Source organism: Phaethon aethereus (assembly GCF_964289735.1).
Source record: "Phaethon aethereus genome assembly, chromosome: 11".
NCBI classification, from domain to species: Eukaryota; Metazoa; Chordata; class Aves; order Phaethontiformes; family Phaethontidae; genus Phaethon; species Phaethon aethereus.
Window position 1 is genome coordinate 19,846,631 of NC_138587.1, and position 21,524 is coordinate 19,868,154.

A 21,524-nucleotide genomic window follows, 5' to 3' on the forward strand; every position below is an offset into this window, starting at 1 on the left:
CTTCACGGCTTCTAAATGAAGATGTATTTGAAGTGAATGATGCTTCCCCGATGCCAGGCTGGTTTTCCAGAGCATATTTGCTGTGCCCTAGGGCTTGGAGCCGTTGCCTGTTGTATTGCCGTGCTCCCAGGCCAACAAGCTGCCTGGGCCAGCCGTGCCAAGGTGTCCTCCTGAGCTGTCTTGCCGGGAAGGCTGGTGGGTAAGTCAAGAGCAAAGCCTGAGTGCTCGCTGTGGAGCGGGCAGTGCAAAGGTTCGGGCTTAAAACAGGGAGCCCTTTGGCTTTTGGGGCGTCAGTATTGCTGCTGTGGGCCAGCCCGTGGTGCCGCAAGTCAGGAGGGTACCAGGGCTAGACGTGCTACCTGAGTCTCCACCACGGATGTCCTCCTCCACAGCCCCTAAGAGTGCAGGCAGCCGCCGTGCCCGCTGCCCACGCCGCTGCCTCAGTCCTACAGCCCCCGGCTGCTCCCAACAACCAACCAGCGCGAGCAAGACCCGTGGGCCGGTGTTCTCCAATGTTGGCGCTGCGGGCAAACCTGCAAGACCCGCCGCCTCGCCGTGAATCGTAGCTGAGCCGGGCCGGCGACCGCAGCCGAGGGCAGGGAGGCTCTGCCGGTCCCTGCCACCGCTCAGGCTGGGAATGCAAAGGGCAACTGGTATTGCCCCATTAGGCAGCAACGCGGATTGGGTTCTGCTTTAGTTGATGGTGAAACTTCATCTGTGCGGTACGGATCACGGTGTTTCCTAGAAAGGCAAAGGAACGGTTTAGGGAAATGCTTTTTTGCCCATGTAACACGGGTAGGTCTTCATGCCAGCCCCTGTCTCCCGCTCAGCTTTGCCTTTCCCAGCAGACCCTTATTGCGGCAGGCGTTGCGAATCCGCTCCCGAGGGGCGGTGGTGTTCTGTCCGTGAAACTTTCGTGGCACAGACTCACCCTTCACACACGCGCTCAAGCCACCCGCGAGTGAGCGGAGGGGACCGCGCCCTTGCAGCGGGGGCGCGGGGACAGACGTTACAGGGCTATCGCTGCGAGAGGATCTGATGTTCTCAAGCGTCGGGTGCCGTGAATATTAAAACTCACCAACCTGGGGAGGGTCTGAGTAACTTTCCATCTCCTGACTGAGGTTTCACGGTTCAGAGCCACTCTGGGAAAGACTGAGAGAAGATCAATAACTGCCCCCACGCGCCTTGTTAGGGCCTTTCTTGACCCTGAGGAGCTTCGAAGAGAGTTACGGTGGAAGGTTGAAGGCAGCTAAAATAGGCGAAGTAAAAGCACAGAGGGGAGGCAGGACAAGCTAAAGCTGCCGTAGTGTTTTATGGATACCAGAAGGGGTTTTATAAATAAGAGCAAAAAAAAAAAAAAACCAACCCCAGTTGGTTCACAAAATTCAGGTGTACCTGGTTCTAGCACAGGGGTTTCTGCCTTTGCCCTTCGAGTCAGACCTGGCAGCTGTGCTGGTGGGGCAGCCCTGCAGCCCCGTGCCTCTCTGCTGATTTGGGCAGCATTACTGGTGCTCGCTGCAGGACCAGCCCCAGGGAAGTCCCCGTAGCTCGTCCGGTGAGCCCCGCTCGCAGGGAGTGGGCGCAGACCTCAGCGGACATCTTGTTCGGGCGCGTGGGGCCGAAGCGAGAGGTTCCCGTGGCACCTGGCCAGGACCACGTCTGCGACGCTCGGCATGGTGGGATGACTTGCTGGGGCCGGTAGGATGCGGGAGGACAGTCCAGGGCACTGAGTCTTAAATCCAAACTGCTCCCTGGGGCGTGTGGGCTTCTGTGTCACGAGACCCCTCCGCTGCCCACAGCAGGGGCTGCTGCTGGAGGTTGAAAACTTCTCCCTATGGTAGACACTGCTCTTATGAAGACAAGTCGTCTGTGAAGGGCGTTGGGTTGGGGGGGACCTTCGGAGCAGCCTGCTCTGAGCAGCACCGTGGGGACTGACGGTGGAGGTGTGCGGTGTCCAGGCAGGACCAGCAGCAGACGGTGAGGCTGGTGGGGCCATGTGAATCAGAGCCTTGGTCTGCAGGTGTGATGGGCAGCGAGAGAAACAGCTCTTTTTGCTGGAGATGATGAGGAGTTTTGGCTGTTGAGCTCCTGTTTCCACCCCCGGGGAGCAGGCACAGATTATCCTGATGTGCTTGCCAGCCATTATGCAACCTGGAGCTTTCTTCTTTTTTTTTTTAATAACATGCCATGTTAATAATTTTATTTGGGAACATGTTGGGACACTTAATTGAGCGTTTAATTAACTTTGTAACACCGGATTTCTGAGTGGCTTGAGGAGGAGGCAGCTCTAGGGCCGGGCTGCAGTGGAGATGCTGTTTTTCAGGTTTTTTCATGGTTTTCCAGCTGTGGTGGGAGCATCTCGCACCAACTTTGTTGGTGTTGATCCACCTTCCAAGGCACAATTGTTTCTCGTAGTGAACCCAGTAGCATTTTGCAGTTGTATCCTCCAGTCTTTAGCATCTGTAAGGGTCCATGGAAGAAAATGAGGGTGAGGAGATGGACTGCCGACGGTGCAGCGTGTGGGCGTGCTGGGGAGGAAGCCCACGGTGATGCTGATGATGGAGTTACCGGCTGTATGTGTGTGTTGGGGATGGGCATCGCTAGCTCAAGCCAGGCTCTTGTGTTGACTCCCATGTCAAAACCGTCATCAGTAAAGCCCGAGGACAGGGCAAGCCCCCACGGGCAGCGCGTCCGCCTGGCGCCGGAGGCACGTTGATACCGTGCTGCTGAAGAAAGCCCAAGCCTTCATCAGCTGCGCGCACGTCCGTGAAGGTTGTCTCCTTCTCCAAGGGCCAACAGGACCTGAAAGACAGTTTTACGGTATCTACAACTCGACCACGGCGATGCCTCACCCTCGTTTTCTTTCTCCGTTAACTGGCCGTGGGGCTTTGCTGAAGGGATGCAGCCTGGTCCTGTCAGGGTGGCGGTACGGCCAGGAGGTGCGGGATGGAGAGCTGAGCCTTCGCCATCATCCCTCTCCCCGAGTCTCCCTGCGTCGCAGCGTAAACTCCGGTCTCCCACGAGACGGGACCTTTCACCCTGGTGGGACGGGAAGCCCTGTATAATTAACGTTGGTGGGGGAATTGGGGCTCCGCGCTGCCGCAGCGCCCGGGGCGCAACGGAGCTCTGGTGCGATGTGCCCCACGGACAGTGATCCTCTCGCCGGGCGATAGCAAGGAGCAAGCAGCGTGAGCCAGGGCACTTCAGCCTTTTATTTAAAAAAACCACCAAACAACCTTACAGCATGTTAAAAGCTAAAAAGCTGAACGGACTTGGGGTGGGGGGGACAGGCACCAAGTGGCTGGCTGCTTCCTCCTCCTCCTCTTCCTCCTCCTGGCCTGGTTGCTGGGCTGATGAGCTGGGGAAGTGGGTGGTACCAGCCTGCAGCAAAAATAAACGCAAAATAGAAAATGAAGGCAAGGGCTTTCTTTGAAGCACACCAAGGCTCTGAGCCTGTGCAGGTCTCTGAATGGAGATTTTGAGCGATGTTTCATGTTTCGCTCGTACATGATCCCGGCTGATTTTCACTCTTGGTGGTGGACCTATTAGTGTGGCCCGTGGCCACCTCGCAGGCACCTTTTGAATGATTTTTCAGAGAGAGGGGTCAGGAACTGACTGGAAACACATGATTAAATGCATTTTTGGTTTAACTGGAGAGGGAAATGTTCCACAGGGACAGTTTGATTTCTGGAGGTGCGAGATCCTCGTGGAAGCTGGGTGCCCACGTGACACCCCAGGGCAGGTGCTAGATGCAAAACCTTAGATGCTAGAAACTTTTGTTTGTTTGTTTGTTTTAGTAATTTATATTTATTTTCTGCTCTCCCAAAGGAAATTCTTGGGATGGCTCCCGAGGACCCGTGTGCCGGCGTGCAGGGGAGTTGGGGTACCAAACCTTTACAGGCACTTTGACCCCCCCAAAGGGGGTTCATCTGCCTCTTCATCTGCTTAAAAGCCTTTGCACGCCTGCCGTCGTGGTGTCCAGCTTCCTGGATCTTGTGGACCCCGGCTTCCCCTGCGTGCATTTTATTCACAGAGCAGAGTAGGGAAAGGCACGTCCCTGCATTGTCCACTCCCCCTTCGTTTCCCAGCTTTCCGTGAACCTGTTCGACGCGGAGCATCATCTCTGCCGCTGCTATTTACACTGAAACAGCTTCGTTTTCCTATGTGTCTCTGGGGTTTTTTTGCTATAAAATGTGCCTAGCAGCAGCTGCTCCGTTGGGCAGACCGAAAGCCATGCTGCAGCTTCCTCGGTGCTGATACAGGCTTTCTTACCCAGCCCGATGCTTCCGTCAGCTCGTTTTTTCACGCAAGGCTGCAAACCAGCTCCTTTCCAATAATGGGAAGTAATAATGGGAGGGATTAGCAAGGAGGTGCAGTTATTAACGTCAGTGATTGCAATTGTAAGCCAAGACATTAACGTAGGCGCTCGTGCCTGATCCTGCGTTGATCACACTCTTTTCCATCTTCGATTTTTATCCCATCGCTCCGGCGAGCGGGTGGAACGCCTTGCCCAGCTGCGTGTCGTGGTGCTTGGTGACTTGCAAGCCAGTGCCCCCATTTGGGGCTGGGGGAGTCCCCATCTCTCCTCTTGTCTCTGCTTTTCCTACCCGTTACTTCTGGCACCGAGACGGCGGTGACAGCTCCGCTGCGGTGCTGGGGCAAGGGCGTTTCACGCACGGTGCGTCGGCCGCTCCCCGGCCCCGCCGTCCGTCTCGTGGCCGTGCCCGGGGAGCGCCGCCGGGAGCTGGGCTGAGCGCGGAGCCATGTTGCTGGCGCCTGCAATGGCCACGTAGGCACAGCTGCGCCCGGGGCACCAGCACGTCCCGCCTTCCCTGGGGCCGAAACGTGGCCGTCCCCTCCGGCTCCCCCCACGGCAGTGCCTTAGGCTTTGCCAGCAATGCCACGTGCTAACGAGGGCACATTTGGGTAACATCCTCCTTTGGCGTTCGGTGCACCGCGGACTGGTGAAAGGGCGGAGTCAAGGTTTTGTCGCATCCGAATTAGCTGTAGAGTTATTTGGTAATTTGCTAGAATACCTTTTCTGGAGCTCCTTGATTTTACCCCATTATCCTTTTCTCCCTAATTTGGCTAGATCAGGCTGTGGCTGGGAAATGTCTCCGTCCCCCAGCACAGGCGCGGAGGGAGTGCCGGCACCTTTCCGCATTTTAAAGGCGATGCCAGCTAGGCGTGAGAAACAGGATGAGGAATGGGACACAAAGTGAACGTTTGAAGAAGGTAAAGAGCTTTGCTGTACCCTCGGGAGACTGCTTCGCTCCTGCGAGCGGGAGCCGATGTGCCTGCCCTCTCGGAAAAGCACATCCAAAGTTATTTATTGCTTTGTACTTTGCCAAGAGTTTCTAAATATGTAGCTTGGAAACGGCACCTAGAGAAGAGAGATCTTCTAGAAAGCGTGCAAAATGAGCAATTATAAGTAAGCAACCTGTTAAAGGGAACACTATCACCTTCTCTCTGCGTCAAAGAGTCCTCCTTTTGGGTAGGGGAGAGGTTGTTGGCGAACTGAGCGGTGGTTGGTTTCTACCCCCGCCGGCATCCCTGTGTTCGGCGCGGGGGAGCCGAAATTCCTGGCGAGGGTGATGCCGGGGGGCCAAGAGCAAAACATCGCCCCGCCTGCACTTTGGGCACAAGATGGGGAAGAGCAGCCTGCGAAGCCCGGCCCGGGGAGCCTCTCGTGCCAGGAAAAGGCGATATGAAACTTACTGTTAAAAATCACCTAATTTCTTGGTGTAGCCCAAAGAAATCGGCTGGAAGGGGGGTGCAGAGGCACGGCACGGTGCTCCGCTCACCGCCCAGGAGAAACGCTTTTCCCTTCTGAGGCTGTTCCTAGAGCTGATACAAAAAGCCATTTGGGAGCTCCGGGAAACCATTCCCGACAAAGCAAATCGTTTCCGCTCATAGAGAACCTGGTGTGAAAGCCCCGGGTAACGCTTTGCAACTTAAACAACTTTCCAGGGCATTTGGCCGAGAAACGTTTTGAAGGCGCGGGTGCTGGAGCCGCCTTTTCTGTGACGGAGGGCGAGGCGCAGGCCGAGATCCGGAAGGAGGAGGCGGTGGTCACCCCGGGCTCCTCTTCCCTGCCCCGCCTGAGCCGGGGAGGCTCAGGCCTTGCGGGTCTCATCGGGCCCCGCGCGGACGGTGTCTGCCGTGCGGAGCCTCTGGCACCGTCGCCCCGAGCGAGACGGCGGCCGGGCTGGCGGGGCGCGGGCCTGGGGCCGCCGCGGGGCGGGTGGGGGTTAAACCCATCTTTTCAACGTACCCCGGCGTCCGAGCACAGGCCTGGCGCTGCTGGGCTGCTCGCTCGTGCCGCCGTCCCGGTCCCCAGCGCTGCGGGGGCTCAGAGAGGAGGAAGCACCGGGGTGCTCCCCGGAGCATCCCCTGCCTTTCGGGCAGGGCAGATCCTGGGCCGCAGCCCGGCGCGAGGTCGGGGCTCAGCCGCGCAGAGACCCGCGGCGGCACCGGGGGAGGGTCCCGGCGCGCCCCAGCCCCACGGGCCGGAGGCGGTGGGGCTGAGGCACCTTCTCGCCAGGGCTGGCGGCCTCGGCGAGGGCTCTGCCTCCCTTGGCTGAGGATTATTTCAGTTCTGTTCGCGCCTCGCCGTGCTGAGCCGACGCCAGCTGTCCCTGCCGAGCGGTGTTTGGAAACCGGGGCGGGCTTCTCCCCGTCTCTGCTCTCTGTGGCTGTAGGTCCCCCCACCGGTGAACCCCTGAGCTCATCCCGGCCGCCACCGTCAAAACGCGCTGCCGCTGAGGTTAGGGTTTGTCTCCTCTGGTTTTAGGGGTCCGGTACCCAGGCTGCGCCGGCGGCAGCGGCACCTCTCCACACCGATGGAGAGAGCGGTACCCGCCGAGGGTGACTCCTTGCAAGGGTCTTGGCTCCCTGCCCTGGAGATGCTCACCCCGCGCCTGGGGCAGGTGATGATTTGCTGAGACCAGCTGCCCAAATGTTAGCGAGTTGAAGGAAATGAACCTTAAGAGACCGTAAGTCCTTCACGCCTTTCTCATCCCTCAACGCCGTGTCCCGTGCTCTCCTTGCAGAGGAGTGACCAGAGGGGAATGGACACAGGACCACCTTCACCACCCTCTTCCTTGGCATGATGAAACATCTCAAAGGTAGATTTTCTGAGAGCCCCTTTGCACCTGACGACGCGAATGCCCAGGATGGGGTGGGATGGGTGTCGCTGGGTGCCCTGCAGCAGACGTGGCGCGGCAGAGCGAGGCGCTGCATCGGCTTTTATGTTTCCCACAACACAAAGCCAAGAAGAAAGACGAGGTTGGGAAGCGGGGAGAAGGCGTTTTGCAGAGTTAGCTTGGAGGCCTCGTTGCCCTGAGTCACTTGAAGCAAAGAGTACAACAAAATGCTGGAACCCAGAGGGAGGATTTGGGGAAAACGGAGACACCTTTGGGCATGATAAGAAGGCTTTTTTTAATTTAGAGATGTGCTTCCGGACCTTTATATTGTATCTTTGAAAGCTTCGTGTTTTCCCATGCCACAGCTAGAAGCTTTTGGCCCTTATTTGTGCTGTGACTGGGAGATAACTAGCAGGCAGTCGCTGATCTCTGACACGAGTTTGGTCTGGGTTTTTTTTTCTTGGTTAGGGTATTTTAAATTGTTTGGAGCACAAAGAGCACCTGGTTCCCAAGGCTGTTGAAGCAGAAAAGCATTGATTTCAGTGGGGTTTGGTTGGCTCGGAGAACAAGTATTCTCAAAAAACTCTCTAGTTCAGCAAAGAAATGAGGTATCGGGTTGGGAATAACCCCTGAAAGCGTGAATGTGGGTATAAGGATAGGACCTGTGCTATGGGTTTGATTCTGTCCTAGCTGGGGCCACATCCAGGCTCTGGAGCTGGACCGCCCGGGGTGAGCGTGGCTGGGTGCCACCCCGGCAACTCCCCGGCTTTGGCAGGCTGGGGCGAGGGGGCTGCGGCAGCAGATCCCACCGGCCGCCGGCAACGAACCCCCGCCCTGCGCCGAAAGGACTTGCCATCTGCAAAGGAGCTGTGAAATCCCCATCTTTACATAACCTCCCGATTTCCTCGGAGCTGCAAGGTATGACCGACAGTCATCTGTTTGCCGAGAGCAAATAGGCCGTCAGGAGAAGAGGAGCAAGCTAGAGCTAGGCAGCAACGTTTTTGACAAATCTGGGTTTTTCTTCAGGCTGGAAGTCAGAGGAGTGGTGCCAGCCTTCAAAGGAGCAGGTTTCTGGAGCGGCCCCGAACTGCATGAGGTGGTTCCTCCCATGGCTTCTGGGAGCCAAGAGGTCCCACGGGCGTCTCTCTGCCGGTGCAAAAAGGGCAGCTGGGGAAGGAAATGCCTTCACAGATGCGTTTTAAACTGAGCAAAGATTCACGTGATTTTTTAAATTTTTTTTTTTTAAGTAACCATTGTACGTGGACTTCGCTGTTTAATTTTCTTTTGGCTTTTTCGCTTCATTCTCGCTGCATTTACTTTCGAGATGGAAAATCTCAGCTCTTCCACCCTGGTAGCCAGTTCCTACCTCCCGGTTGCAGAGAGACCTGGCACTGCTGGTGGGAACATCCATCCAGGTCAGGGTCACCATCAAATCACCGTGTGGCAGCTGGAGGGGGGCTATCAGCTATTTTTAAAATAAAGGGTTCTCTGAAAACAAGCTTAAGTTTTAAAATAAGCCTTGAAGATCATGTAATTGTATTGGATCCACCGCTGTACCCCCGCTGTAGTGTTCCCAAGTGTGCCCTTACAGTCCAGATTTTGGGCGTTTTGGTGGAGTCGGGAATGGCACGGGCTGAGCACAGCGGTGAGGCCAGGGATGCCCTCCCAAGGGGGAGGGCTGGGAGATGGACCCGCGTGGGTGGGAGATGCCGGCTGTGCTGCCCCAGCTTTGCTCTGGGCAGCGGGCGAGGGGACGGGAGAGGGTGTGCAAGGCACGAGTGTGGAAAGGTGCTGATGTGTCTAATTTGGGGAGTAAAATGGCTCATCCGTCTCCATTGTTTCTAGAACGTTTCCCAGCCTTTTACTGTAATAGTTTATTGACCTGCACAGAAGCATGAAAGATTACGAGCGTTAATTTTTCAAGCTTATCGCTTGATTTATTCCATAAAGGTAGTTCATTTAATTAAAATATTTCTGCTGCTGAAATCGGGACTCACAATCTTGAAGCCTGGAACAGGGTATTATGGGCTTTTTTGAAGCAGCAGTCATTGAACGGGGTCAAACAGCATTGCCCACAGGAACCAAAGCTTCCAGTTTCTCTAGGGATACTTGTATTTCAGGGCAAAAATCCTGGCAGAGGCCGTAGAAATAGAAGCAGAACAGGGTGGAGAAAGAGATGAAGGCAAAGGGCTGAAATCGGGGGGGTGGGGGTCATGGGTTACCCTGAGACGTCTGCCTGTGTCTGTGCAGCACGGGCTGCTCGCCACCCAAAGGTGAAGCCCTTGGCCTTTGGCATCCTATTTTCCAAGCGCTAAACAGCCAGGAAAGCCCGGAGGTGACCTCCTGCTCTCTGGCAGGGCCTGGGAGAGCTGAGGACAACTGGGAGTGGATGTCTCCTCCGGTGGTGCATCTACCCAGCATGGGAAGGTGGACTGGGTAGATCTCAGCGGTGGAGCCCCGAGTACCCTCAGCCGCTTCCACGTGGGGGTTTTGGTCTCTGCTGATGTAGGGTTGTCACCCGGGAAAATATTATAATTATTTTTTAAAGTTTTGAAAGCACTGCATGACTGGGCGGGTACTGCAGGACATCGGTTTGTGATGTCCTCAGCTTCCAAGCCCTGTAACTGATGGCTCCCCAACACGCTTTGAAAACGATCCATCACGATCATGAAATTGGTTCAAAAACCCCATTTTCTGCTGCCAGGCTGGTTTGGGGACAAGGGGACTGGGGACTGAACAGCTCATAATGGGAAGGAAGCTGAAGCTCTTGAAGATGCAGATTTTCTTCTGGTTTGGAAGCGAGTGGCTCCTGCCTGATAGACACTTGGGGCTCTTTGCAATTTAAGAGAGAGCAATCAGACAGCTTGAATCTGCTTTTATCAGATGCAGAAAATTGCTAGTTGGATGGCTGGATATTTTAATCAACACTAGTGCCTATGAAAAACCAAGGTTTTGATTAAATAAGACTCTGATAAACTTAACTTTTCTTGAATTTTTTCCATTCTGTTGGAAAAATGAATGGAGTATTGCATTTGTTTTCTGCAGAGTTTGGCCAGGTCTCTCTTTGCAAGCATTATTTTGCTGCAAACTTGAAATCTTCCGCATGCAGGTTCAAAGGGCTCCTGAAGAGACGCGGTTGTTTCGTTAAAGGTACGTGTGGAGTAGCAGCGCGGCCACGAGAAACGCCTTGCACCCACACCGTGCCAGCGCACCGAAGGGAGCTGGGATCCGCGGTGACCAGGGTGCGGGCTCCGCCGGACCCCGCATACGTCTCCTGGGTGTTTACTGCAGGAATTTTAAAATGCAGCCAGCGTTTGGAGATCCTCCAGCTGCTCTTAACCTTGGCTGAGAAATACATCCCGATAATGGGGGCTGTTAAAGATAAGGCTGGCTGGCGGGCTGATAAATCGCGTTAAGGAGGACTACATCACGGAGTAAATTGCAATGCGCGGCCGGATCGATTCAAACAAAAATGAACAATATATATTACTTCTTCATCGGTAAGGGAAAAACGGACTCCTGCCTCTGTGCTGGTGGGTTTTAGTGCTGGGTGCGGAGCTGCGTCGTGGTGTTAGCGGCGGGGCTTGCTGAGAAGACGTGGTTTCTCAGCGGGCGCATCGCCGGCAGCACTGGAACAGCAACCCGGCGCGGTCCTCGGGTGGAGGGTGCACTGGGAGCAACTGGTCTGTGTGTGGGTGAGAGGGGGCGGGGAGCTGGGACACGGTAGAGGACAAGAGCCACATCCCTCTCTTCTACGTGGTTAAATGATGGTCATCTCAGTCTGGTCTGTAGCGACTGTAAATGATCCAGACAGCTTTATAAACGTCGCGTTGGAGCAAAATGGGAAAAACCGAGCTTGTCGTCCCTGGGACAGCCACAGCTAATCTTTGAAAACCAGACCAAACCCTCTGCCACTTTAATACTGTTTGCTGGATTCTATTGTGAACAGAAAATCTTCTTAATTCTTCATCCATTTGGATCCAGTCTCTCGGAACTGAGCTGGTAGTTAATTTATCTCTTTCTCCGGGATAAAACAGAGAGAAATAGTAAGGCTCAGTGAAAAGGAGAACGAAAAGCACTTTCAGTGTTGAGACTTGCTCTCTTGTTCCTCCTCTTTGTGATTTTCCTTTTTCTTAAATACGCAGCGCCGCGCTCATGCGTTTCCTCCCAGGATGGCACCCTCGGGTGCCTGGTTGTGTCATTTCTCCCACTTCTTTGGAAAGATGCTCCGTCTTCAGTCTCTCCAAGACCAGGGGCACTTTTGTCTCCTCCCTCTCACTGCAGAAGGGGACAGTGGGTAATGGCTAAGGTAGCAGAAGGTGCGTGGTGGTAGCCAATGGCCGGGAAAAGAAGGAGCACATCCCAATTGGAAAAAACAACGGAGATCAATGAGTATCAAAGCTGCTGCCCAGCGGTGGCAACCATGTGAAATGAAGGGTCTATTTTCTCTGAACCAAAGTGCTGAGGGGTGACCCGGTGCAGAAGGTGGGGAACTTGTTGGGTCAGATGGGCATTTCTGGTGGTCACGTCTGGCCCCAAAACTAGTCTCTTCTTCAAACAGTAACGTAGAGGATGTCCCACGTCCTGCCTAGGGGTGGTTGGCCTCCACGTCTCGCCTCCTCGCCATCTCGAGGCAAACCCGCTTGCGTTCGTCTCCACCGCCGTTGCCGTGCTGGGTGCTGGCGTCTCTGCTTCCCGTTCCCGACGGTGGCTGGGTTATTGCTGGGTGTCTGCACTACTGCAGAAGCGTGGCAGTGACACCAATGCTCTGATGCTCAACAGACCATTCCGAGGGCACTGGATGCTCGCCCGCAGCCCTGGGAATTGGTCCCGTGGCTTTTAGGCAAGCCAAAAGCATCGAAGTGCTCTCCTCAATACCCGACTGATTTTTTAAAATGTGGGTTGCTTTTTTTTTTTATCTAATGAACTGGAAGGAAATATGTTGAGTGGGGAGGGATGTCTATATATATTCTGCAAAAGCACCAGTTTCCAAATTTTGGACAGCTGTGTACCCTTTTTTAGCAGCCCCTTCACACAGCCCACACAGCACCCAGGCTCTCGCAATCGGGCTGGTTTGGAAATATGCTTCCTTGATTGCAAAATAGTTTCAATCCTTTGAGTTAGAACCATTCTGGCCATTCGAAAAGATTTTTATTTAAGCTCTGAAAATACAGGAGGTACTTCCTGCCACAGCAGCTGCCCCAATTTTGGAGGTGGTGGAAGATGGTCGGGGGGGCAGAGACGAGCTGGGGGAGCCTGGCTCATGGCTTCGGCCGCACAAGGGTGCGGGTGCTGAGATCCTCCGGAGCTGGGCTCTGCCGGGAGCTGCTGGCCGGGGGGGCTTCAGCTGGAGGCCGGAGCCGGGGCAGGAGACTTTATTCTGGGGTCCTAGCCAAATGATCCAAAAAGGTTGGCCAACTGGCCCCTTGGCACTGAGTCAATCAAGGTGCAGGGCCCTTGCTGGGAGCCCTGGGGCAGCTCAGGAGGCAGCAGAGCAGCGTACGCCCATGTCCACGGGTCAGCACCCCGAAAAGCCCATCGCTTTTCCGCAGGTCTCCGCACGGCTGCTGGGGTTTGCAGCTGGGCGAGAGGCCACGGGGACTTCAGCCTGGCCGTGCCGGCGGAAACCATGTTTGCGGCTCTCCTGGGGCCCGTGGCGGCGTTCGCCGGCCCGGCCGTCGGCTGCTGCGGTGGGATGAGCTGGACTTGGCAAGAGCACAGCCGTTCCTCTAGCGCGAGCGGAGAGGAGCGTTGCTATTACCCATCGGTCGAAGACTTTCAGCTGGAATGATCCTGCGCTGGAGATGCGACGTGTCGACCCGCGGGGCGGGAGGCTGCGAGCGCCTCGGGTGCTGCTTCCCTCGCCCCCGGGCTGCGTCCTGGGGGGCCGGTGCATCCCTACTACGGCCGGGAGGAAAAACATCCCCGGCATGAGGCATGCACAGGGGAAAGGGGAAGGGAGAGCCGAGGAAGGGGGATGCTCCTGGGTGCCGTGGGAACAGTTTTGGCCGGCAGCTGGGTGCGAGGGGAGGGAGCGTTGGTGCCAGGCACGGCGGCTGCCCTGCGGCTGCCCGCATGCTTCCCTTCGCTCCCGGCATGGCTGGCGGCAGCGCCAGCGCTCGGCCGTCATGTGCAGCTTCTCTTTCTGTGTCTTTTTTTTTTTTCAGTCGGGAGAGGTCCCAGCACAGAGAAGGGAGAGGGATGGAGCGGAGCAGATGGGAGGCAGAAAACGAGCCCCGGGACGCAGAGCTCATCCCGGCGAGCTCATTACCCCGCGCCGCCTTTAATCACATTATCGCGGTGTGAAGGCCACCGATACTTCGCACACATCTAAAATAGAGCTGGGGAGGGACTGTCGGCTCCACCAGCCGGAGAGAGGCCACGGGAACGGATAAGAATAGGCTGATGCTGGAAAACACATCGCTGGGTTGCTTAGTCAAATGCTATATTCAGCAAGGGATTGAAATCACTGTGGTGGTTTTCAGCTGGGCCAATGAGTGAACCCTGGTTGCACTAATACCTGCCCACTCGATGGCAATGAAGTCAATCAGTGTGGAGCAGCCGGCAGCCAAGGAAACTCGGCCGCGGGATGTCTGCGCGGTCCCCTCGCTGCCCTTCCCCGCGGACGGTGCCGGGAGCCCGCGGCTTTGCGCTGGGGGAGTGCTGGCTCTTTGCCGTGCCGCCTGCAGCAGCCTCCCGCCGGGCAGCGGGGAAGATGCGGAGCGGCTCCCCGGGGTGCCCGCCAGCCCCCCGAGCCCCCTGAGCTGGGCAGGCGTCAGCACGCAGCCAGCGGGGCTCCAGGAACACGACCTGCTCCGCTGGACGGCGTTTGAGAGTTGCGTTTAGCGCTCCTTTTTTATTTGCAGATTTTTTTTTATATCTATATATGTATATATGCGTGCATAAACTTCAGAAGCAGCACGCACATGCCGGATTTTGAGGGTGTTTTTAAGGGAAAAAAGGCACGATCAGGGCAAGAGCACATGCTGTGCTTTCTGCCCCGTCCCGGAGGCGGCTGTCCCGCGGCAGCGTGCGAACACGCGTGCGTGCACCGCCGGCCGCGCGCAGCCAGCCCTGCCCGTCCCCAGGGCCGCCCCTGCCTGCCTCCGCATCCCCCTTGCTCTCGGTCCCCTCCTGGTGCCACGGCCGCCCGAATCCTCGCCAGCCTCTTCCCACCGCAGGCGCGGCTCCGACCAGCATCTCCTGCGTTTGCTCCATCGCGCCTCCTGATCGCTGGCACTTCCGCCGTCGCGGCACGTTTCCTCTCCCTCGTCTCAAATCCCATCACTGCTTCAGCCTCCCGGGAGAGACGAGGGCCGGGGTGGAGGTAAAACCAGGGCCGCGGTTATTCCCTGACGGCACGCGCGCTTGAAGATGCCCTTTGTGAACGGGCTGTGGTCGGGGCTGTGATGTGCATCTCCGCAGGCGAGCATCCCGGAGAAGCGCCGGTTTGGCACGGGCCGGCACGCTCCCCCTGCGCCTCCTAAAGCTGCAGCAGCTCAGCCGAAGGGGTTTGGCAGAGGCACGCGGTGCCTCCGGCCGCAGGAGGGTGATTTGGGGCGGTTCAGGAGGCTTCAGCTGGGAGCCTGGGCTGAAGCCAAGGGGGAGAGAGCCTCGGGGAGCGAAATGAATGAGCCCGGGAGCGGCTCATTGCTGGCCAAGAGAGCGTCTTTGCCGAGGGGAGGGAAGGGCACCTGCCCAGCAGACCCCAGGCACTGTCCCGGGTGGGTCTGAAACAGCCCGGGCACCCAGCGATCAGGCACGGCTTGGTCTCTTTCCTTTGAAACTGTGCGAGAACCCGTCCCCGGTATGGACGGAACTGCGGTGCTCTTGGCACGAGGCCGCTGAGCGCTTGGGAGGTGGGCTCATGCAGGGAGATGGCCCCGTTGCTGCCGCGGGGGGCTGCGTAGGACGTGCCTGGGTGTCAGGGGTCCTGCTAAACTGGAGGTTTCCTGCAAGCAGGGCTGAGAGGAGTGCTTGAGAAGTGCTTTCATGAGGTTCTTCTTGTTAATTTGGATCTTGATTCAGATACCAGAAGTGTTTTCCATATTTTCCAGGCACCCATCTGTCACAGTGATGAGCCCTGCACAGTACTTGTCAGCAAATAAATGAAATATTCTTGTGAGGCTTGCCGCATTTAATGCTGGGAGAGGAGATCTGGCTCGCGAGATACTTCTACCTCATGCTGCTTATCTTATTTTGTACAGATTTTTGTCCTGGTATTTTAATAGATACCATTTTGATTGTGTAAAATAATGCCCTAGAACATAAATAACCGGGCAGAGTCCTAGGGATGATATTGCGGGGAGGGGTTTGTGCTTGGATGAAGACCATGGCCGTGCATCTCCCAGCAGCTGGAGAGGTTGCAGCAAGGGTCTCGGCGGTGACGGGGACGGTGGGACTGGCAGCGAGGAGCTAGCCGGGGAAGCCGGGAAGCCTCCGGGGAAGCCTGGGAAGCCTCTGGCACCGCCAGCTCCCGCCGAGGCTCTCAGACCTCCGGGCTGCTGAACGGTGGGTACATGTGCAACTGCGATGCTGAAGCTCGCTGGCTCCGTCGTTAAAAAAAAACCCAACCAGCGGCCCTGGGGGGTTCAGCATTTAATTAATTTGCCAGGCGGTAATGTTGACCAAAATTACGCGGGAAGACTTCTAATTTTAGTTAATTACAGTTTTGTTGTCGCCCATTAGTAAATTAGAACAATTGCAGGGTAAAACTCGGCGGAGGCTGGCGAGCGCGGCTGTGGCCACTTGCCAGCGGGTGCCAGAGCTCGGGGGGCAGCCGGGCGCGCCCCCCACGCACGCAGACCCCCGACGCACGCCAGCCCCAGGCCCCGTCCCCGCGTATCGCCCCGGGGTGCTCCCCTGCCAGCCGGGCTGCTGCGAATCCTGCCTCGGCCCCCGGGAGGGAGCGCGGGCAGCCCTCGGCACGGCAGTCGCCGCCCCGTCGGCGGAGCCTGCGGGAATTGTGGCCGCGTCCTGCGTTTCCCAGTGCCGCTCGCGTGGCGCGTGGTTAAAAACTGGGGTAGTCGTTACCACTCGGATGTGATGCCTTGAATGAAGCCGCCCGCTCTCGGTCACTGGCCGGGGCCGCTGCCCTGCACCGGCTCCTCGTGACCACAGGAGCATCGTTTCTCTCTCCAGAAACCTCCTTTTTCCACAACCCCTCTGCAAATCCCAGTGGTTTGGGGGCGAGGAAGGCTGGGGGCCCGTGGGGCCAGGGCAGTGACCCTCCCGGGGGTGTAAGCTGATATAACCCGGCTGGGCTGGGCAGCCCCCGGCACCCTCGCCCCCCTGCCTGCCCGGCTGGCTGGTTTGCCAGCGCCCCGCCGTGCCAGCGCCTCTTCGTTTAAGACGGCATCTCAGGCGCGCTTTGGTTTCATCCCTCTCTTCAATTATTGATGCTTTCCTCCGCCTGGAGCCCGCTCTGCATCCCGGCGGCGTTGCCCGTGCGTTGTTGGTCTTCCTTGCGTGCCGCGGTCTTCATTGGCGCCGGCTCCCCGTCGCCTGTGCTCTGCGCGGTTCAACCCTCCGTGCCCACCGCCGCGGTGCGTCCTAAGGCGGCAAACCTCGGCGTCGAGCAAGCCCCATCCTGATCGGGACCAAGGTTTCCGGCATCTTTAAGCACAGAGACTCAGACAGGCGCCGCGGTGCCTTTGCCCTAAGCTCCTTACCCGCTTACCGCCCCGGCGAGGGGCACCCTGACTTCCTGGGCATCCGACGGTTTGGACGTGCAAAGCACTAAATGCAACCTAATTATTATTATCTCCGTGGGGTCTGCTTAATCTTGATGGGGATTTACAAGCTGTTAGCAAATCGGCCGGTCGTCGAATGTTTGCATTTTGCTCAGGGGCAGCTTAATCCCGTTGGCCGTGTTAGCCGGGAAGGGCCCGTGGCCACGTTGCTCGTACGGGGAAGCTGCTCCAGAGCCGATCCCTCGGCGGGGGAGCAGAGGGGCTGCGGGATAACCGAATGGCAGGCTGCTAACGCTGAGGAGCCGCAGGAGAGGGACGGGTCGTTTGTCTGGGGCTGCAGAGGTCTCTTAAGGATGGGGACCGAGAGCTGGGAGAGGTTTGCAAGAGACGTTCCCGCTGGGCGCGGGCGGCTTGGCTTGCCTCCATCTCCCCACAGCTGCCGCGGGCAGGATTTGGTGCCCCCCCCCGCCACGTGGGTACAGGAGCCGGGTGGCTTGCAGCTCCTGCTGCCGGCGGTGCTCGCTGCAGCGAGTGCCGGGATGCGATGGCAAACACCGCGCTGGCTGCTGCGGCACAGGCTGCACGCGCGGCTCCGTGCCGGCACTGGCTGCTGACGGGGCTGAGGGCTGTCCCACAGCTCAGGAAAATTCAGTTCCCCCTTCCCTGGTTTTCTGCCGTCCCAGGCTGTAACCGCATAGTGATTTTCCATGGGGGTGCAGACTAAAATCGCGGGGTGCTGGACTGTTGGCGGGGTCGCCCCGGCACGGGAGACCCCAGAGGTGCTGAAAGAAAAGCCAGGAAGGGAAAATGCAAACTCAATATATGCCAGTATCTCGCCTTGGATATCTCCTGGGGCTCGGCTGGCACCTCTCACTGCTGGCGAAGGCTGAGGGCCAGCTCCTCGTTTCTGCCTTCCCTCCGTACCCGTGCCTTTCTGTGAAAGGCAAGGGGCATTTCGGAGCAGAGCTCCACCATCGTTTTGGCAGGGCTATTTTTACCAGAGATCATTCCCTTATCTGCTCCCCGGTGCGGTTCCATGACTAGCCGAGCTGTCACATCTGTGTGAGCGGGGTGGCGGGGCGAGCCACCCAAACCGGGGCAGCTGCCAAAAGGGATGGCTGCGGAGCCACCGCTGGGAGCAACCTGAGGGAGGATGCTCAGACCAATCTGCGGAGCCATCGGATCCCTGTGGCACGGGTCAGTCCTGTGCTCGCCTGCTCTTGGAGGACCCCTAAGCCTCATCCTGATGAGGTGACACCAGCAGGGTCTCTGCGCTGACGCCTACCTTGCGCCATGGTGGTGAACCTTGCCTCCATGGACTCGGGGAGGTGCTGGTGGGGGAGCGTGGGGTCTCCAGTGCAGCCTCCCATGCAGAGCAGGGCAGCCACCGACACGAGGGACTTTGTCTAGCAAAGTCTTGAACGCCCTCCAAGGACGGAGACCCCACGATGACTGTCCCGGGCTGCACCACTGCCTCAGCAAAGGGGCTTTTCCTAACGTCCGCCCTGAACCTCTGCTCTTGCAAAGCACCCACATCTGTACCCAGGCAAAGCTAGATGAAAGGAGTGCGCTGATGTGGGAGACTACACCTTCCGAAGGGTGTCCTGCCACAGTGGTTGTCCCAGCAGGGCACTGGCCAGAGCATGTGTGACTCCTGCCTCTCCACGGGCACAGGAGCCACCTCCTTGGATGAGACTTGACTGGCACTCAGCGTCCACAGCTGGCACTCGGTGGCCAGTGTTGGCCTTCCATGGTCATCCTTGGCTTGAATTTTGCCCTGGAAGGGCAAAAGCAGCTGTGCCCATCCCCTCGTCCAGAGGTCCGGTAGGGTGGGACATCCCGAGCCCGGGCAATGACCCACTCGGGGAGTGTGTTAAGGGCCTGGCTGGGGCAGGCTGGGTTGTTCAACGTGGGCTGATCTTCTCTGGTTCCTGCAGTGCCAAGCTGGGAGCTGGCACGATGGCGTGGCAGAGAGGGATGGGCAGGAGCTAAGCTGAGCTCTGCCCTGGCACAGTCAGCCCGTCCCCTCTGCATCGCGTCTCCCCTTCGCTTCTAGCATCGCGGGGGGAGCTCTGGCGAAGAAAAATGGGATTCCTGAAAGAAAAATGAAAGGCTGCGTATTTCCATGAGGCAGAGATTCAATTTGTGTCACGGAGTCGCATCTCCTCCTGCAGTCTGAAATAATTACACAGCAGAGCGGGGCGAGGAGATCTGATTCAGAGGCACAGGGACGAGAGCGAGTTCTGAAATAAAAGAAGACAAATGCAATCATTAAGATACAATAGGCTGCACTTGCCCCTTAATTAGACTTTCTGTTTGATTAAGCAATAATTAAATATTACCGTGCTGAAAGGGATTTTGTCTCATGGCCCTCTGAAGCCCTAATATATTCTGAAGGTGTTTGTGTGAAGAGCAGGGGCCACTGCGGGGTGGTGGGGGTGGGAGGGAGGACGTTGCACGTCTGCCTCTTCCCCGCAGAAGCAGCCCTCCTGCCCCTCTGCTCCCCAGAGAGCATGGCCTGCGTGGCTGCTCCTGGTCCAGATTGGTGCCTGAGCGGAGAAGTGTCCGTGGGGAAGCTCTCCTGGCTACCACGGGCTGCAAAGCACCTCCAGCTTCTCATCAAAACATCCTGGATGTTGGCTGCCGGCGCCAAGCCCGTTACGCTGCTGCCGTCTCATGGGTGTGGGGTTTAGAGTTGTAGAATGGCATCACGCAGGTTGGAAAAGACCCTTGAGATCATCAAGTCCAACCATTGACCTAACACCGCCAAGCCCACCACTAAACCATGTCCCTAAGCGCCACGTCTACGCGTCTTTTAAATACCCCCAGGGTCGGTGACTCGACCACTTCCCTGGGCAGCCTGTTCCAGTGCTTGACAACCCTTTCGGTGAAGACATTTTTCCTAATATTCAATCTAAGCCTGCCCTGGTGCAGCTTGAGGCCATTTCCTCAAGGCCATTTTGGTGAACCTCATCTTCTATGTGGAGACCATGGCCTCTGTGGCCCCAGGAGACACAGCTGGCTTGCAGCCCCCCGGTCCCAAGCTGGTCCAGCTGAAGACCAAGACCACCTCCATAGTGGCGTGACAGCTCCTCTGGGGCCAGCCGCCCCCGGGGTTGGCCACCCCGAGCTTCGGGAGCAAGCGATCAGCAAAAGAGGAGTCTGGGGAAAGGACTTGGAGCATATTGGGCTGTTAGCAGCAAAACCGAAAAGATTTAAGACGATGAAACATCGAAAGGGAAGGAAATGTCAGGCCCCTATTCCTGGACATTGCTGGGTGGGTAAAAATAGCCCGCGGACGACCCGGGGGGGAAAGTGCTTCTGATCTCTTAACGCAGAGCCCCTGCCATAGCCCTGCGGGCTCTCTGCCGCTCACAGCCCTGCTTGCAAGCTGCTTTTTCCAGGCCATAAAATGACAGCTCTTGCTGAGAATTTCACTAGACGAGATTGTCTTGTTCTTTTCCCGCACAGCGTGTACTTTGGGTAATATCTTTGGGAAATTTTTGCGTACTTGTGTACCCAGTATTTTCTGATAAACTAGAAAAAAAGATCCTTAGGTATTATGATTATGCTATTAAACCTTTATTGTACTGAGGAAAACAAATCAGAGTGAGAAAGAAACTGTATGGAGCCTGAGAAGTGTTAAGCTATGGCAGCCATCTGCCTTTGTTGTTTAATTTAATTTAAAACCGAAATACCGGCAGGACTGGAGATGAAAAGAGCCAGTGATGCTGAGGTGTCGTGGGGAGAGTTTGAAACCCCTCTGTCGCAGCCATGGTCCCTCTGACTGAACGTCACTGAGGTCTGGACGAGGGCAGGGGTAGGTTTAAGCTGGATGGTCGGTCTCTTCTCCTAGATGGTTTGTAGGGTACGGCTCCAGCGCCGCGTGAGCCCCTCCGCAGACCACGCCGGTGTTTCGGTACGTGCCTGCTCACCGCCTGACCTCTCCGAAGCCGGTGATTTGGTTGGGGTGGGCTGAGTCCTTTGCACCATCACCGCGTGTCCCGCCAGCTGAACTTCTCGGTGAGGTCCCTCATCAGCCTGGGATGAGGCTCCCGGAGTCCGAACTGAACGTTTCCTTTCTCTGTTTTGCAGAAGAACGAATGGCTGTGCTTGAACTGCCAAACTCAGCGGCTGCTTGAAGGCAGCCTCGGCGACCCTGCCCCGATGCCGCTGCCTGCCCCAAAGCAACCGCCCACCGGCTCCCCGCGGCACCCACCACCAGCTGCCGGCCAGCAGCAGAGAGCGCCCGTGCCGGCGCCCACCGAGCCGGCAGCACCGCCCGAGCGGCAGCCCTCGCCTGCAAGGAGCCTCCGGGCTGCTGAACAGAGCAGGACCCCGAGCCCTGCCCCGGCAGAGAAGAAGCCCCCGGCGCCGGCGGAGGAAAAGCCGCTGCCCAAAGCTGCCCCGGAGCCTTCCAGAACTCCTGAGAGCGCCGTGCCGAAGGGGAAGAGCGTGACCCCCAAACCGGAGACGGAGAGCAAGGAGAGCCGGGCACCCCCCGAGGCGACGCAGGTGAAGGAGCAGGAGGTGAGCTCTCAGGGTGCATCCAGCTCCGAGCATCCCCGGGGACCGCACCCCGCCCCAGGCTGTCATGGCGCTGAGCCGTGCCTCCGCCGGCGGCCGTGCTCAGAAACGGGGTTATTCCGAGTCGGAGCAGAGGCTGTGTCACTGAGGCCGTTTGCCT

General features: G+C 57.4%; 1 protein-coding gene across 1 annotated transcript in view; it reads left to right on the forward strand.

Annotated features, from left to right (window-relative positions):
* BSN (bassoon presynaptic cytomatrix protein) overlaps positions 1-21,524 on the forward strand; it is a gene marked incomplete at both ends in the record, with an annotated part of 87,609 nt that overhangs the window by 53,262 nt on the left and 12,823 nt on the right. The window contains one exon of the mRNA XM_082004711.1: positions 20,933-21,367. Coding sequence (XP_081860837.1) covers positions 20,933-21,367 — 435 coding nt within the window. The remainder of the gene's footprint in view (positions 1-20,932; positions 21,368-21,524) is intronic.